Raw genomic sequence first — 19,033 nt, 5'->3', positions numbered from 1 at the left:
ATGAAGGGGGGGAAATCGGAGGGGGAGATGAACCATGAGAGACGATGGACTCTGAAAAACAAACTGAGGGTTCTAGAGGGGAGGGGAGTGGGGGGGATGGGTTAGCTTGGTGATAGGTATTGAAGAGGGCACGTTCTGCATGGAGCACTGGGTGTTATGCACAAACAATGAATCATGGAACACTACATCAAAAACTAATGATGTAGGGCGCCTGGGTGGCTCAGTTGGTTAAGCGACTGCCTTCGGGCTCAGGTCATGATCCTGGAGTTCCTGGATCGAGTCCCGCATCGGGCTCCCTGCTCGGCAGGGAGTCTGCTTCTCCCTCTGACCCTCCCCCCCTCTCATGTGCTCTCTTTCATTCTCTCTCTCTCTCAAATAAATAAATAAAATCTTAAAAAAAAAAAAACTAATGATGTAATGTATGGTGATTAACATAACAATAAAAAAATTTAAAAAAAAAAACCCAAAAACTTATAGGGCAAGAACTGTATCTTCGAGTCTTCAGCCAATACTCCACTTCACACAAACCTCAATAACCATTAACTAACCAGTCTACTCATAGAGCTTAAAGCTAAGGAAGATAAGGTCATCCAACAAACATTTAATTGCCTCAATGCCATTATAAGACATTACAGGACCACACATTCTAGCCTGGACTCCAACCAACCATTTCACAAATACATTTCTTTGCCAGCTAAGGAAAAAGGTCAGGAATAAAGATAGCTTGGTGAACCATCTTACTCCAGCTCTATTCTCCCTAACAGCACCAATGGTTCAGTAACCAGGAGAAAGATGACATTATCACAGCAATCTTAACTGCTGCAAAGTACTTCAAAAATATCTCTCCTCATGAGATAAACAAATTACTTCAAGATACCAGTCATCTACTTTCTCTTGAATGATTCCCACAATCCTCCTACAGTATCAACAAACAGCCTATTCCATTGTGGAATGGCACTAACTGTTAAATTCTTTCTTGTTTTCTTATGAGCAATCCTCTACCCCTAGGGAACACAAAACAAGCCAATTACATATTTTACATGATAAACCCTCCAACATTTCGGACTACCATTTATCTTCAATTCTAAAAGCAAAACATCCCCTGTTATTCCAAGTATCTCCCCATAGTTCCTTAGGAAAAACACAAAGTATCTACCAACTTTCAGTCAACTAATATTTATTACTAGAAGACTTAAATAAAGATAAGTTTACCCTCCAAAAGTAAAGTGAGGGGGAAAAAAAGCAACCCTTCCAGTATTCAACCATCAAAATAAGTAACCCGCTCAAAGTAAGGATCTAAAAATAGTTTGAGTTGCTAAGACTCACATGCTCGGCTGAAGTGATGAACTAGAGCCTAAAGAAAGTATAACTTTCTGACGCTTTAGCCGGCTCCACCCAGTCTGAAGAACAGTATGTACGAAGAGAATGGTTATGATGGATTAAGGAATGAGGAGGCCAATGACAGAAGTTGGGTTTTCTTTCTCTAGCACTGTCCAAGAAGGATGGTTGTTTCTGGGCCGTTGGAAAATGAAGGTACATACCTCAAGCTATCACGGATGAGTCACTGTGATCCTTCAATTCCTGCTTTTGGGCCTTCATTCTTAAGAAAACTGTTTATGATTTAGCTTTCCACTTAAAAGGGCCCACAGAGGGAGGATATACTAACTTCCTGGATATCTAAGGGGCACCTCAGCTTAAGAGGTACCTCCTGATATTCATCCCCAAATCTGCTCCATCCATAGTTCTGTCTTCTCAGATAAAAGCAACTCCAACATTCCCGGTGCTCAGGAAAAAACCTTAGCCATCTTTAATACTCTCATTTTCTTTCTTTTTTTTTTTTTTTAAAGATTTTATTTATTTATTTGAGACAGAGAGAATGAGAGACAGAGAGCACATGAGAGGGGGGAGGGTCAGAGGGAGAAGCAGGCTCCCTGCTGAGCAGGGAGCCCGATGAAGGACTCGATCCAGGGACTCCAGGATCATGACCTGAGCCGAAGGCAGTCGCTTAACCAACTGAGCCACCCAGGCACCCAATACTCTCATTTTCTTATATCCCACATCCATTTCCACAGCATGTCCTGTTGATTCTACCTTCAAAATATTCAGGATCTAATCACTTCTTCCCACCTCCACTGCTACCACCCTGCTCCAAGCCACCATGGATTATTGCCATAACCTCCTAATGTCTCCCTACTTCGCTTTCCCCACTCCACAGCAACCCCACACACCACCTCCAGCCATTGTCTATTCTCAACACCAAACCTGAGTGATCCTATAAAAGGATCCTATAGAAGGTGTGTGTTAGATCGGGGCACTTGGGTGGCTCAGTCAGTTAAGCATCTGCCTTCGGCTCAGGTCATGATCCCAGGGTCCTGGGATCGAGCCCCGCATCGGGCTCCCTGCTCGGCGGGAAGCCTGCTTCTCCCTCTCCCACTCCCCCTGCTTGTGTTCCCGCTCTCGCTGTGTCTCTCTCTGTCAAATAAATAAAATCTTTAAAAAAAAAAAAAAAAGTTAGATCAAGTTTTTCTTCTGCCAAAACCCCTCCAATGGCTTCGCATCTTATTCAGAATAAAAGTCAACAATTTTCCAACGCCTATAAACTCTATATAATCTGCACCCCCACACAACACACTATGACTTCTCTGACCTCATCTCCTTACTGTCCTCTCACCTCTCTTCCTTTCTTTCTCACTTCATTCCATCACATCTGACCTCTTCGTTGTTCCACAGACACTCCAAGTCTGCTCCTGGCTTAGAGCCACTGAACCTGCTGTTCTTCTATGTGGATGCTCTTACTCCTGGTATCTACATAGTAATTCCTTCACTTTCTCGGCCACGCCTTCTCTGACCATACCATTTGTAGCACGCATAACCTTCAAACGTTATATTATTAACCTATTTACTTTTTCTCTGTCTCCCCATACTAAAATACAAATTCCACGAAGGCAGGAATTTGTGTTTCATACCTTCAAAGCCTCCAACAGTGCCCGGCATATGGTTAGGTTCTCAATAAATATTTGTTGATGAATGAATGAATGAATGAATGAGCAGGTGACTTGGAAGGCAATTCCCTGTGGCAGTTCTAATACTCATGGTACTGCTGCCTATCCTTCAGTGTCCTTTGAGTTTGGTGAGCATTAATCAACCTCCAAAGACTGATCACTTCTAGTTTGTCACATCTCTTTAAAATGTGCCATCCCAAACTGAACACCAATAGGTGTGATGGGCCTATTTTGAAGTAGATAAAGTACTTGTATTAATAGAACCTAAGATGGTTAGCATATATTTTAGCTGTGTCTCAGTTCTAAGATACATCGGACAGTAGGAAAAAGCCATCAGTTCTTTCTAAAATAAACTCTACTGCTAGAGACTCAGCACTTCTACAGTTTAAATTTTGAGCCTGAATATTAGATTGTAAAATTCTTCCTTGTTAGTTTTAGCTCATCATTCAAGAGTGTTCAGCACAGTTTAAATTTAGAGCTATTTACCCAGTATTAGTGTTGCTCCCAGACATTCACAAACTTGAGACACAGATATTAACCAAGGCAGAGGTCCACAACACCCTGCCATAGATAAGCCCTCTCTATAAGCAGCCATGAAGTCATCAACCCAACCTTTTGGGTAGACCAATCAGTTGTGACTTCATTTAAATCAAGTTTTATCCAGCTTACATTTCTCATGGGAGTGTCATGAAAAAGTAGCCACCTGATTTGTGGTTTTCTTTGTCCTACCATGCTAGAAATCTCTTCACTGAATGGGAGGGAAGCTGGATCAGCATGATATTCTTGGGGAAGCCATTCTAGTTCCTGGAAGCTTCATCATGATGCTCTCTCGTCAGGGGTTTTTAACAATAAACCGTTTAAAATGTTTAGAAACTCATCTAGCAATAGCCATTAAGCAATGGGTTGAATTTTTAATCTGAAAAAAGTACAATAAATAAGCCAAAGAATATTCAAAAAGTCTGGAAACAGGAAAAGTAGTGTACTTACTAAACATATTTTTCAGGTTAACGACTGGACTTACTGCTATCAATTCAGAAGTATATCACTTAAAAAGTATCTAAAGGTTGAAGCAACACATACTGGGCACATTACTTGAGAATGTAACTAACATACTATTTATCTTGTTTCCAACTTTTTGGATACCCTGTATATTCCCCATCTGCCAGTCTCCAGATTTCTGGTACCTATCCCTTTTCCGTGAGAATCAAAGAGTACCTCCCTCAGACAACTGATATGGGCCTAGAGTTTTAAAGGCATGTGGGTTTCTAATATCAAGTGTCTACTTTTTTTTTTACTGGGAAGATATTTCCCTCAATGTTTTAATATTTATAGTACAGGAGCAGTTCTATTTTTCCTTCCCTTTGTATTTTATATAAATCTATGGATTCTTCCAATTTTGAGTCTATACAACACTTTTTAACATTTTGATGTATGTAATGACAATGATACATAGGTATGTACATATATATGTACTAATATACATATTCTCTCATTTTGTAAAAGATAATTACCTTTGAGTGGGAGAATGATCAGAAGCAAGTGAAGTCAGGGAGAAAAACCAAAACAAATCAAAGCCTGCCTGCTACAGGAGAATGGAGAGGAACAGAGATGGTACAGAAGCAAATGTGTCAGCAAAACTGAAAACGGAGGCGGGAGGATGGGGGAGGCAGTTGTTTCAAACAGAGCCAGTGTCTAAAACTGCTCTCAGGAGGGAAGCTGATAAAATGCACTGAGAACCAAGACCTACTGCACATGAACTACTGAATAATAATACCATAAAATAAATGCTGATAAAACTGGCTCCCCAGCATAAGTGGCAAAGGGGGCACGTGACTGGTTTTTGTTTGGCTTTTGAAGGAATGTACTAATGTCACTTCATCAGAGAGGCCTTCCCCGCTCACTCCATCTAAGACAGTGCCCCTTCCCTTCCATAACCATTCCATATACCCTTGGTTGGTTTTATTCTTCTTTCTAACATTCATTGACCAAATTAACATAATAGCCAATTTCTTCTTTTCTGTTTGTTTTTTTCTATTATGTTCAATTAGCCAGCATATAGTAAATCATCAGTTCTTGATGTAGTGTTCAATGATTCATTAGTTGCGTATAACACCCAGTGCTCACTACCAAACATGGCCTCCTTAATGCCCATCCTCCCACCCCCCCATAATTAGTCAGTTTCTATGAGGACAGGAACTTTGTCTTGCTCACCTAGAAGATGCCTGGCACATAGTAGGCACCTGTGAAATTACTGGAGAAAAAAAGGGAAATTCCTTCCTGAAATTAAAATATTCTTTATCTACAGCAAACAAACCAAAAACCAAAAACCAAAAAACCAACCCCCCAAGCTCCCAAAACCCCAGAAAACTGGGAAATAACAGATTTCCCAAAACATTTTAAAGTGTTTTGAAGTTCTAAATTCACCTTTAAATTGAAATTACTATTTCTGATCAAGACAAGTTACATAGAAAGTTGTTTATTAAAGAGTAAGTTGCTATATACTTCAAAAATTATAAATATGTTAATATCATTTTAAATGTTGTTATAAATGGTATTGTAAGCTGCTAAACATTAAAAAATTTAGCATTTCTACTGAGTGCCAATTTTTGCAAAGTGCTATAAACTGAACTGTGTCCCCCCCAAATTCCTATGTTGAAGCCCTAACTCCCAATGCATTTGCTGATGGGGCCTTTGGGAGATAATTAGGTTTAGATAAGGTCATGAGAGTAGGGCAAGGAAGAGACACCAGAGAACTTGCTTCTCCCATCCCCAACCATGTAAGAAAACAATAAGAAGGCAGTTAGTTGTCTGCAAGCCAGGAAAAGAACCTTCACTATAGAACAGTGTTGGCCAAACCTTGATCTTGGACTTTCCAGCCTCCAAAACTCTAAGAAATAAATTCCTGTTGTTTAAATCACCCAGTCTATGGTATCTTGTTACAGGAGTCTGAACAGACAAATACACAAAACAAGCAAAAACTGAGTAACAGAAGAAGCAATATCAAAGTCAAACCAAAATCCATGATGTATCAGAGTCACTACCCCCTAAAATTTGTAAGCAAATACAGAAAGCTAAGAAAAAAAATGAGAAGAATTTAAAAAACAAACCAAATCCACTGGGTACAACTACATGGAAATACTATTCATTGATTCTACTTTTTGACTTAGGCAAATGCTCCTCTCTGATGCTTTATCATCTGTAGGGACAGATAAAATCTAAAGATTTGCCTGGACTGAGGTAATGATAGATCTTTTCTACATATTTTTTTAAAAAAATTTGATGTAAATACTTCCCAACAGACCAATTTCTTTCACATGAATGACACTGAGGCAGATGGGAAACAGAAAGGGAAGGCTGTTGGGTTAAAGATCTTAGCACTGTGCTTTATAGGAAATGCAGTGTAGAATTCAAAACTGCTTTCCTAAACACTTGAGATTTTAATTCATGATTTAATCTTTGGAGGGCCCTTGTGCTACTTTACTTTTCTAGTCCATTCACTCTCCTAATTTCCTCAAATCTCCAACACTTCCATTCCCATCTTCGCATTCAGCTGATGACCTTGATTCCTACTTCACTGAGAAAACTGAAGTGATGGGAAGAGAACTCGGACATCTAACCACCTAATCAGCTTCTGTGCCCATATCCTCTACCTCTGTTCCTATTAATAGGGATAGGTCATCCGTGCTCTTGGCCAATCTATTTATGCACTGGAACCCACTCCTCTCACTTACCTAAGGACCTGACTCCAATAATTCTCCTTCATTTCTCCCTCAACAGTGTTTTCATTCTCTACTGACTCGTTCTCAAAAGCATACAAATATGTTATTATTTTTCCTAGTGACTTTTTTCCATGGTCTGCCCTATAGCAGTTAATGGCAACCCCATCCTTCCAATCATTCAGGCCAAAAACTTTGGAATCATTTTTTTACCCTACCCACACCTTCCTTCCAAGCTATCAGCAAATCCTTCAGGCTCTTGCCTCAAAATATATCCCCAAATCCAACCACTTCTCATGACCTTTCTTGCTATGAACCTGGACAAAACCACCACCATCTTTTGTCTGAATTCCTGCACCTGTCACTCTGCCTCCATTCTTGCTCTCCCACCTCCCTGGACTCTTTTTATTCTTTGCACAACAGCCAAAGGGATCCTGTTAAAACATAAATCACTGAATGAGCTATTTATTCATAATTCTAAAGCATTTTACAAGCCAATTTTGTTTTCTATTTTTCAAAAGAAATCAGAAAGTTTTCTTTCTCAAATTTTCTTTGCTGTCAGGGAAAAAAAAAAATAGAAAAAAATAGCAACCATCTAATTTGTTCCCCTAAGTAACTTTACTTCAATCTCAATAAAGTGTTGTTCTCACCAGAGGGAGGATGGCCAGAAGGGAGCAAGTCTCCATAAAGCCAATCCTTTTGATAAAACAAAGATAACTGAATGCAACAAGTGAGTGCCCTTTAATCTGATCACCCTCTCCCTACTACCAAGTCTTTTTTTAAGCTCCCTTTACTTCTTTATTGCAACTATTAAACACTCCTTAATTGCCATGCTCCTCTAGCTTTGGGATTTGTCTGTTTCTGTTTGGTTCTGATTTGATCACTTGCATTCCAAAATCTGGGAAAGGTTGAAACAGTGTTCCAGGGAGACTTCTCAAGTAATAGCAATTAAAGAACAATTTTCATTATGTTGGAATTATCAACATGGTGACTTGGAACCACAGTCCTATGAGAAGACAGTATTTACTAAGACACAAAAGGATGTTCACTGAAGCATACCATTTCCTAAATTCTCAAGTTCATTTATGTTTTTTTATGCTGGAGATCTTGCTTCAGACTCCACAAGGTAAATTTAGTGAGGCTTGCTGAAGATAAAAACGGTTAAGTAAAACAAAAGATTAAAGTCATCTTTATAATAGGAACAGTATCCATTCAACTTCAGAGCTATTTTAAATGTAAATAAACTCTAGAACCCCTGACTCATCACAAGTTAATGAAGACTGCTCCTTCTAAGCCTTTCCTATCTCAGTAAATGGCAACCACATCCTTCCTTTGGCTCAGGCCAAAATCTTCGGAGTCATCCTTGACTGGCCTTTCTCCTCATGTCCTTCACACTGGCCATTCCCTCTGCCTGGAGGGTTTTATCCCCAGATCATCACAGTGTCACCTTCAGCATTTTCAGATTTCTTCTCAAATGCTGTCTTATCAGTGAGACCTTCCCTGAAAACCTATTTAAAATGAGTAAACTGCCTCCCAACACTGCCACTGCTGTTTTTACTATTGTTCTCAAAACACTGGCAAACTTCAGACCTACATATACTGCATATCTGGCTTATTTTACTTGTTTTTTAGTTTTCTGTCTCTCCCCACCAAAATGTAAGCTCCATGGACAGGAATTTTGTCTGTTTTGTTTACTGCTGAATCTCCAAAATGAATGGGGATGACCAAGTAAAATTATGACATCTGCCTCAGGAAAGGCAACCATTTAATTTTCAAATAATTCACTTATTCCTCATAACAACATCCTTCCCGATTGCATACTGGTGGTAACATTTAGACATAAATTTAGGAAGGAAACATTTTGCACTTCACAGCATACGAGATATGGCTCATTCTTTTCCTCCATTAACATAAAACTAGAAATTATTTTGAGAATTACAGGCAGCAAGTGGCATCCCAGTTTTACATGACATAGATTTCTTTTAAATTCACCTCCATGCAATCTGGTTTTACCATTAGTCACTGAGTTCCCTATTACTATTTAGTGCCAAGCACTAAATGAACTAGGCCCCAACTTCGTCTACTCTTACTGGAAACATGACCTCCCAATCAAAATCTTAAAATTTTTAATTTCCAAAGAGAAGCCTGAGTACTCTACCTGAGCTGCTACAATATTTAAACATTCAAAAAAAGCAAGTGCTTGAAAAGAAAGATCTCTGCTAAGACCTTGAGTTTATTATTACCAACGATGGCACCAAACAAGTTCTCAGATTCAAAAAGAATTAAAAGTTAAAAAATATGAAAAGTAAATTAAAACAATTATAGTAGTATTAACCAAGGAAAGAAAATTTCTATCAAGTGATAGACAATTTCTAGAAGAATTATCAGAACTCTTTCTCAACAATAGAGTACACCAGAAGTCTGTACAAAGGTCGCAATTCATTTTCTGTGGCCCTGCAGGAAAAAAAAAATTAAAAGCAATTCTTGAGAAAGGTAAAACGTCGTGATGACGATTCTCGGTAGATTCTGCATGTTCGGCTGACTAACGGTGCTAAAATATAGCGCTAAAATCGGTCTGTTCCACTCCATTCCCATGATGCGTACGTCACAAAGTTCTGAGGCAACTTGGTGCAATAGCAAAAGAAAAAGAAAACGTAGTGATTCAAAAGCAATGAAAACAGAACGGAGAGTACACCTCAGGTGACCTCTCACAGGCTAACAATAGTGGTGCAACTTCTAACCTGATTGCTCAATCACAAGAACGGTAGGACCCTAGCAGTGGTTAAGTCTTTCCACGGCTAGAGGACAACGTCAAGGTCTGCCTTGCATCCCACACCGCCACAACACCCGGAAAGCGAGGGCCTCGCAGGTCCTGGGCTCCCTCTCACCGTCATTGCACTTATACTGGCAGAGCCCATCCTCGCCTCCCAGGAGGTCCAAGGCGGCGTTCAGGTACGTGTCTATCTTGTGAACGCCGTTCCGGATGGTCTTCAGGGTGGCCCGCCAGTCCGTGGTCTGGGCCTGCTCCTGGCACCTGAGAGCGGCGGGCAGGAAGAGGAGGAGGACGAGGGCGAACGCGGGCCGCGGGAGCAGGGCCATCCGCGCAGCACCGGGCCGTGCCCCCACGGAGCCCACGGGGTGCCCTAGGCAGCCGCGCCAGCCCCGGGCTCGGCGTCCCCAGCTCCGGGCTCGGCGTCCCCAGCCGGCTCCATGCCCACGCCTCCTTCCGAGGTGGGAGGCGGGCCCTCACCGCCTTTACTCAGCTCTGGCCGGGAGGCGGCGCCGTCGCGAAGACGCGCGGCATGGCGCACGCGCTGGCCTGGGCCCGCGGCCCCTACTGTGCGCCTGCGCGCAAGCGTGGTGCGTCAGAGGCCGGCGAAGTGGGAGCGAGGCGTAGGAGTTGTGAGCTCCAGTCCAAACAGTGCCCGCGGCGCGCCTCCACCCTGCCTGAGGGCGCGCCTCTGCCTGAGGGGGCAGCCAAGTGAAGAGCCCCACCGACCTGTCAGGGTTCAGCCCAGCAGTCGCCCCCGCCCCCGTCCGTAGGGACAAGCTTTTCTGGGCGTGGACGCCGTGGAAGAAATGAGTTCCCTTAGCCCCTTACAGAGAGCGCTGCGAGGGGTCCAGCTAAGTTTCGGTTTGAAAACTCGGTTCTGCGTGACACGTGGACCGGAATCCGGATCTCCCCTCCTCGCGTGCTCGCCAGGTCCTCTGCCCGCGGTGGCCGCGGCTGGGGGAGCGGGAGCCGGGCCGCTCAACCCAAGGACGAGGTGGTGGTGCCTGACTGGCAAGCATGAGCGAGATCCTCATTTAGAAATTCCGGAAGAAGAAACAGGTTTGACAATAAAAACTATAAGTTTTCTTTCTTGATAAGGAAGAAACGGTATTCTACTCTACACTTGAATACAGTTTAAAAAAAAAAAATCTTATTTGGAAATCACTGCTTTTCTGCTCACCATATTTTGAAATTTGATAACTACGGTGAAGTTTCTCAGTATTTTTTTCCCTGCGCTGTGCAGAATCCTTAAATAATATTGCAGTAGGGGTTTTTTTTTGTTTTTTTTACCAGAGCTGTAAATATCTGGTTATGTTAGTATCCCGGAAATTTCCAAGAATTTTACAGTAAGATCCAGGGCAGTATTGCAAGTGTTGGGAATAGGTGCATCCTTTCTTATTAAAATTACCAATAAATTCTAGTTTGGCATTTTATGTTTGTTACAAGCTTCATAAGTATGATAAATGTGCACCAAAGAGTTCCTAAGAATTCTGTCCCTCTTTATTGAGAACTTACTCTGTGCCATGTACTTCACATCATCTCACATTCAGAACACCGCTTTACTGGGATGCAGACTTAAGGTGAGTTAGAAACAATAAGAAGTCTCTCCTGGCCCACACACAGATGTAGCCCAACCCCAGGCTGCGGGCCTCAGCCAGGAGCCCTTGGGCTGTGATCTGCCTACCACAATGGAGGAAGGGGAGACCTGTGCCCGGGAGGTATTGTCAGCCTTCTACGGTGAGGGAGTCAAAGTACAGAGGAGTCATATGACAGTATCCAGTCAAAGCAGGGGCTAATTCTACCTTCACGAGATGCCAAAGATTTTTTTCTTCCTGTTTGATAATTTTGAAATGCACATTTCAAAACATTCAGAAAAGGGAACATAGAACATTTTTTATGTTTTCTGGAGCATTGGCTTTCCCATCTCTAAAGTGTGGGTGTTCAGTTAGATTACCTCTGCGGTCCCACCTAATTCCACCACTCAAACCCTTAAACCAGGTTTGGTTCTTTCAGGTCTTCAGAGAAACTCTCCCATATGTGAATAAATATTCCACAAGAAAAGAGAGAATGTAGTAACCTGATTCCAACCCTCAGTTACTGAAGCCCCAAAACCTCTCCTTTTTTTTTTTTTTTTCCTTTTCTCTATACATTCACTCCTTGGTGATCTCATCTAATTTCTTACACCTTAACTACAGCCTCTGCTCTGAGGATTCAGATTTAGTCTTCTCTGTCTCAACTCTCTTTAGAGATTAAATTCTCAAACTCCAGTTCCTTGGACTGATAGAGTTGTTCTCTTTTTCTCTGAAACAAATTTCCTTTTCCACTGTGTGGAATCATCACCATCTTCCCAGAAAACAAGATTCTAAGTTTTATTTTTACAAGTCACTTCATATTCAATCATTAAATATCTGTTGTTCTGCTGCAGTAATTCCAAGATTTACTTTTCCCCCTTAATTCCTGCTGCCAGATACTAGAGTTTGGCATTGACTATAGGACCAGCTACGTAACTTGCAGGGCTCAGTACAAAATAAAAATGCAGGGCTCCTTGTTCAAAAATCATGAAGAATTTCAAGATGATGACAGGAGAGCATTAGAGCAAATGTGAAACACTTCTGAGTTCAGTGCCTTGTACATGGCACAGGATTCATGGACAAGAAGCCAGCCCTGACTGGCCATATCATGTTAACTTCTAGATGACCCCTTTCCATCCTTTCTTCCTAATAGTTAGCATAAAAGGTTTGAAAAGAGCCTCTTTACAGGGCACTTTCATCTAATCAGCAAATCTTGTTATTATTGTGACAGATTCTGTTGGTTGCAAACCTACAACTTCCAGGTCTTTCCTGCTAGCAAATGGCTAGGTTGTCTAGATGTACTTTGACTGTGGATGGGCAGGAGCTGAAGCCAGGAAGGCAGTTAGGATGTAATGAACCAGGTAAGACATTATTGTGACTCGGCCCGGGGAGGGAGTAGTGGAGGTGTGAAAGTGGTCACATTCTAGATAGAACTTGATGGTAGAGCCAACAGGAATTGCTGTTGGATTGAGTATGGTAAATGAAGGAAAGAGAAATCAATGACATTAAGGTTTTGGTTTCAGCACTTAGGGTAGTGAATTCTCACTAAATGAAATGGGGAGGATTCTAGAAGGAGTTGATTTCAGGGAAAATTTAGGAAATTAATTTCAGACATACCATGTTTGAGAAACTTATTCTGAATTTGTAGTTCAGAGGTGGGACAAGGAATAGAAATTTATTTAGAAGTCATCAGCATAGAAATGACTTTTAAAGCCATAGGACTAGAAGAGATCCTCTAAAAAGTGAGTATGTAGAGAAGCAGAACAAAGTCTAAGTTGTAGGAGGTCGGGGAACTAGGAAGTGGCAAAAAAGGCTCAGAAGGGTCATCCAAGTGCAGCAAGAGAGTGCTTTATTGCAGTGTGTCTAAGAACAACAGAACCATCAATTTGGCTGGTGTGGAGGAAGATGAGGACTTGATATTGATTACTGAATTTAATAACAGGGAGGTCACGGTAAACTTCGTAAGAAAATTTTCAGTGGAATACTGAGGACAAGACATATTTGTAGTGAGAGGAGAAAAAAAAGGAAGAGGAATTGGAAAAAGCAATTTTGGTCAATATTATCAAAACAAAATTATGAAAATATAAAATATGCTGTATTTGTGCTGATTCTTGTCTGCATGATACATGTGCCTTGGAATGGGATCTTCTGGGTGGCTGAGACTAGTCTGTGTTTTCTATACAGAGCTTTCCAGTCCAGTTATAAGCATAATCAGTCAGATACACCTTCTGGACACCCCGAATGGTCTCTTCACTGTCATGGACATCAAGAAACATGATGATATTAATGAGTAAGAATGCCAAGTGTATTGGGGTTAAGTGTAACATATTAACACAGAATGCTTGGAGAGTAGAATCCTCTGTGTTATTTGAAACAATACACAATCAACAAAATACAAATGATCAAGGGCAGTTTCTGTTTTTTAGTCTTTTCCAATGTCTCATCAAATGGCCCGAGCAGTGTTATTGTGATGAAAATAAATGCCAAGTGGTGAAACCATTCCAGCCATAATGATCAATCTTTGCCCAGTGTTAAGGCGAGAACATTGGTTTCTAAAAAGGGCTCAAATGAAGGGGAAGTAAGTGCTAGTTTCCAGGCTCTGCCTTTAAAAAAAATAAAAAAATTAATAGCATGAATAGCTTTCAAACTAGGGACAATGTGAAGGACAAGAGATGGCTGCACCAGATCCATAAGCGTGGGCTGGTTCCATGATATATTCAAGATAACGGCTTTCCATTTCAGGTATTCTATCATCAGGCAAATTTGATCAGTGTTTTAGTCTGCTTGGGCTACTCTAACAAAATACCACAGACTAGGTGACTTATAAACAGCAGAAGTTTCTTTCTTTTTTTTTTTTTTTTTAAAGATTTTATTTATTTATTTGACAGAGAGAGACACAGCGAGAGAGGGAACACAAGCAGGGGGAGTGGGAGAGGGAGAAGCAGGCCTCCCGCAGAGCAGGGAGCCCGATGCGGGCTCAATCCCAGGACTCTGGGATCATGACCTGAGCCGAAGGCAGACACTTAACGACTGAGCCACCCAGACGCCCCAGCAGAAGTTTATTTCTCACACTTCTAAAGTCTGGAGGTCCAAGATCAGGGTGCCAGAGTGGTCAGGTTCTGGGTAGGGCTCTCTTCCAGTTTGCAGACGACTGACATCTCTCTGTGTCCTCACATGATGGAAGGGGGGTGGAATTTCTGGGGTTTCTTTTATAAAATACTAATCCCCATCTTAAGGCCTCCACCCTCCTAGGTACCTAAGCACCTCCTGAAGACCCTGCTTCCTAATACCATCATATTGGGCATTAGGATTTCAACATGAGTTTTGGGGGAACACAGTCAAAGCACAACAATCAGGGAAGAGATTTTCAAGTGATCTTTGTGGGTAGAATGTAAGATCACTCAGCATCCAGAGAGAATGTGCTGGATAGGATGGAAGGAACGCACTTGGGTAGGACTGCAGGGTTTTAGACCATCAGGATAAATTCAGGTGTGTGGTCTCTCTAGGTTGGGTTTCTGGCTACTTCCAAACCTCTGCCTCATTTTCAGTTTCATATTTCCTACTGCATGCTATGTACATCTTTCCTGGGCTCCCATAGACCTCACAGCTTCACAATATCCTTAACTAACAAAACCTGCTTCTCTTTCTGTTTTCTTTATTTCTTCAATCAGTGGCAACAGCAATCATCTCATTGTCCAAGAGAAAACTTGGGAGTTATTCTAGACTCCCATCCCTCTCTCTAGTGCCCTGTCCTCTCTTTCTGTCCCCAGCTGCCATCCATTTTACTCCTTAATATATTCAGGATCAGTGCCATCCTCTTTAAAATGCCCTGCTGTAGTTTCTACCTTCACCATTTTTCATTTGGATTGCTCCAATAGTCTCTTAACTGTCTCTCCTACCCCATCTCACCCCCTCCAGTACATCTTCCTCAATGCCTCCAGGGTGAACTTTCCAAAGTCTTTCAGTGGTCTCAACTCTTTGGCATGAAGCCCTCTCTGACCTGCCCTTTTCTCCCTCTCCAGCTCCTCAGTTGCACCCTGGACACCCCCACCATCATGCTGCACTGCTCTCTGTCCCCTTTCGTGGTTGGCTCCTCAAGCCACAGAACCTTTGCACTTACATCTGCCTGGAAATCCCTTCTGTAATTCAGATTAAGCTCACCACTGGGGAGACCTTCTTTGACACTTCAGACTGATTTATGCGTCTCCCTTGAGTTTTCCTCTCCGTCGTCCCGGGCAAAGTGCAGCTTTATAATTTTTTTCTGTCTCCCTCATACGATAGTGAGTGCTGAGTCCAGGGTTAAATGTAAGGTGATGGCAGCACTCCACATCTCGCGAGCTCGTGGCAGAGGGTCAAGCAGTAGTGCCCAGTGCCCCGCCTCTGCGTGGAGCCTGGGACCCGAGCTAGCGGCAGTGGGAGCCTCTGATGAGCAGTCCTACAGCGCTCTTTGAGCATTGTCCCCAGATGCATAGCCAACTCTCTGGCTTTCCCGGAGATTCTGTGAACTGCATAATATCTTTGAACACATCTTTTTTTTTTTTTTTTTCATTAAACCAATTAGATTGGCTTCTGTGGTCAGCAGCCAGTCACCTCACTCCTGCTATTCCCAGGCTCTGTCACATGGAGTCACTATGGAGAAACTGGCTCTTCACTCTTCAGGCCCTGATCCTGGTCCACTCCGCTGTGAAGCCTCCAGGTCCCAGGTCACCGTGCAGACTGGCTTGGTCCTTCCAGTAGCCACGATGCTACTTCTCCCAGCTTGCAGCCCTTAGTACTCATATCCGGGCGTCTTCGGAGATGCTACATGCTCCAGGTTTGCTGGGCCAGGACATGGTGGAGGTTTTAAAACATGCCACAGATATTTTGACACCCCTCCCATCAAGAGATGGATTATATTTCCTCCCTTCAACCTGATCAGGTCTTGTGATGGAAGCAAAGCTAAATGACTTCCAAGGCTGGGTTTATAAAGGCTGTTCTAGTTTGCGGGCTCTCCTGGGACACTTGTCAGCTGTTATGTAAGAAGTCTAGTGCCCCTGAGTCCTCATGTTGAGAGCCCAAGTGGAGAAGACCACATAGAGAGAGATGCCTGAGAAGCCCCACTGTTTGGGTTCTCCCAGCCCAAGCACCAGACGCATGAGTGAAGAAGCCTTCCAGATGATCCTTGCCCCAGCCCTCCCTGTCTGATAGTAACTACACTAGAGGATGGAAGAAATGGCCAGCTGAGCCCCAGTCAATCCCCAGAGCAAAATAATAAACAACTGCTATTTAAATAAATATGTGGGGGTTCTTTCTTATACAGCCGTAGATAACCAAATACTCTCCTGCATTCAATGACAAAAAGCATTAAAAATCTGGGCAGCATGGGAGGGGAGGAGGAGTTAGTGTGTAATGGGCACAGATTTTCAGTTTGGGAAGATGAAAATTTCTGGAGATGGTATGGTTGCACAAGCGGAACGTACTTAATGCCCCTGAACTGTACACTTCAAAATGGTTAAAGCAGTAAAAAAAAAAAATTGTATGTATACGTTACCAAAATTTTTAAAAAGGAAAAAAATAAATCTGGGCAGTAAGCAACTTTGGAATATACATAGAAATGGGCATTTGTCTTATTAAAACAATTGGGCTTTATCCAGGACTGAATCACAGGTACTGAAGGTAATACTTATGTGAAAAATATACTTCAGTCTTCAGGATGATGATAGCTGCATTTTAAATCATCATGATAAAAGCAGCTAATGTTTATTCACTGAGCACCTCCTCTGAACCAAGTGCTAGGGATGCAGACAGAAGGAAGACAGTCTCTCTTCTCTTGTGTCTTACAGTATAGAAAGCAGAGAGCAGTAGTGCATGTGTGAGCATTGTGGGTAAGAAGTAGACAAACCAGGGTCACGTGGTAGAAAGAGATTGGTGCCTAATGTACACTGGGCCCACAGGAGAGCCTTGAGTAAATGCCATTTACTAAAAAGGGAGGAACTAGATAAAGAAGAGGCCATTTTGGGTTGGCTATGTTTCTTTTCTTTCTTTTTTTTTTTTTTTAAAGATTTTACTTATTTGACAGAGAGAGACACAGTGAGAGAGGGAACACAAGCAGAGGGAGTGGGTGAGGGAGAAGCAGGCTTCCCACCAAGCAGGGAGCCCGATGCGGGACTCGATCCCAGGACCCTGGGATCATGACCTGAGCTGAAGGCAGACACTTAACAACTGAGCCACCCAGGCGCCCCTGTTGGCTATGTTTCTTTTGAAATGCTATTAGATGTCCAGATGGAGATGTTAAGTGCTCAGTGAAATACTAGTCTGGGATTTAGGAAGATCAGGGCTGGAGATATGGGTTTGTGGGTCATTGGACTGTGGGTGGGATTTAGTAAGATCACTAGGAAAGGCACAAAGTGAAAGAAGTGACCAGAAGGAAGAGACTGGGAAGGAGGTGGAGACCAGCCAGGGAGGCAGGGGGGCCAGGCGGAGAGTGTGATGTCCTGAGGGGCCGACTGGGTCTACTGCAGCTGGGGCAGGGGGAGAAGAGAGTAGCTAAGTGACTGTGGGTTTGACACCAAGGAGGTCAGTGGTTGTGTGGCAGTATCTGTGGAGAGGTTTAAAGAGAGGGTCAAGGAGGACTTGTGAAATGGGAACTAAAGACAAATCTTTCAAGAGAACTTTTAATACTTTAAGAAGCAGAGAAATGGGACAAGAGGTGTGAGGTCAGTTATTTTCCTGTGACAGGTACTATGCAAGCATTTCATTTAGTATGTGGTTTCATTTTTTCAAAATTCTAGTTTCCATTTTAAAGGTAGAAAATGAGACACAAAGAAGATAATAAATTGCCCAGGGCCAAGTAATTAGTAGATGGTAGAATTGGGGTTTGAATGCAGGCTTATGTGAATCCAGTGTCATTCAACTAGCAAAGCCTTTGGTACAGTCAATATATCCTTCCTGTATAAAGAGATAACTTAATCACATTTTCTAATAAATAAAGTATGTATGCCCGACTAAAATATTTCTTCGATAATTATACAGCAAAGTTCCAATATGGAAGAAGCTTTGTAGAGACCTTTAAAAATATCCAATAAAATGTGCTTTATTATTTTTTTCCTAGAGAAGTACTAATTATGCAGTATCATTTCAACTAAAATCCAACTCCCAAGAGAAAAAGAGCAGAAGAGAGAGATCACAATTTTATACATTGTACTGAGAAATAAGAGACCTTCCCACATAATGGCTAATCCAGTCAAAATAATTGGCCACTTTTGTGTAAACACCTGGGTACTCTGGTCTTCCGCAGTTTTCACCCCAACTCACAACACCCCAAACATAAGTCACATTGTTGACATCCTTACAGACTAAGGGGCCTCCGGAGTCCCCTTTACAGGCGTCGATGGAACCATCATCTGTACCTGAAAAAGACAAAGGAAAAAGAAAATCACACACGTACTTCCATTTGTCGAGGCTGCCAAGCCGACTTCCTGTCTCCTCCGTCAATGTGTGTACCAACTTTGGCTTTCTTACACTTTGCTAACGGGGAATAACGCGTACTCTCCCTCACACCCCTCTGGGCCCATAGAGGTGGTGAGATGCAGGTTGGGAAACACTTTGTCTTCTGCTTATTCTCCATATTTAGTGAGGGCTTCCCGTGCTTCCTCTGTTTTATGCAAGTGTATACTCTGATGAGATTGCAATCTGAAAGTAGCATCCAATACTCAGTGGGGAAATAACAGAAATACTTCGTGCTTATTGAGTGCTTAATATGCATTAGACAGTCATTGTTTTGATCCTAAACCACACCCCTAATGAGATAAGTATCATTATTATCCTTATTTTCAGATGAGACAAGTAAGGCCCAGGGAGGTTAACTAATTTGTCCAAGGCCATACAGCTACTAAGTGGCAGGCTGGACTTGAATTCAGGCAGGCAGAACCCTTCGAGCTTTCCCTCTTAACTGTGATAATTGCCTCCTGGTAGGTTTTGTGCTAGTCTCCC

General features: G+C 42.3%; 2 protein-coding genes across 6 annotated transcripts in view; both read right to left on the bottom strand.

The window, feature by feature from the left end:
* The window catches only part of PLA2G12A (phospholipase A2 group XIIA), a 15,653-nt gene extending 5,682 nt beyond the window's left edge, over nucleotides 1-9,971 (bottom strand). Inside the window, exon 1 of the mRNA XM_006727198.3 lies at nucleotides 9,607-9,971. Within this exon, the coding sequence (XP_006727261.1) occupies nucleotides 9,607-9,817 (211 nt within the window). The 5' untranslated portion in view covers nucleotides 9,818-9,971. The remainder of the gene's footprint in view (nucleotides 1-9,606) is intronic.
* An 8,137-nt stretch (nucleotides 9,972-18,108) lies between these two features.
* The window catches only part of CFI (complement factor I), a 70,553-nt gene continuing 69,628 nt past the window's right edge, over nucleotides 18,109-19,033 (bottom strand). For all 5 annotated transcript variants that reach the window (XM_081811999.1, XM_081812000.1, XM_081811997.1 and 2 more), the window contains one exon: nucleotides 18,109-18,450. In XM_081811999.1, the coding sequence (XP_081668125.1) occupies nucleotides 18,233-18,450 (218 nt within the window). In that variant the 3' untranslated portion in view covers nucleotides 18,109-18,232. The remainder of the gene's footprint in view (nucleotides 18,451-19,033) is intronic.

The sequence above is a fragment of the Leptonychotes weddellii genome, chromosome 2 (assembly GCF_054177405.1).
Source record: "Leptonychotes weddellii isolate Sample4059 chromosome 2, ASM5417740v2, whole genome shotgun sequence".
Taxonomy (NCBI): domain Eukaryota; kingdom Metazoa; phylum Chordata; class Mammalia; order Carnivora; family Phocidae; genus Leptonychotes; species Leptonychotes weddellii.
The sequence above is the reverse complement of the archived record's forward strand: the minus strand, read 5'-3'. Positions and strand labels throughout refer to the sequence as shown.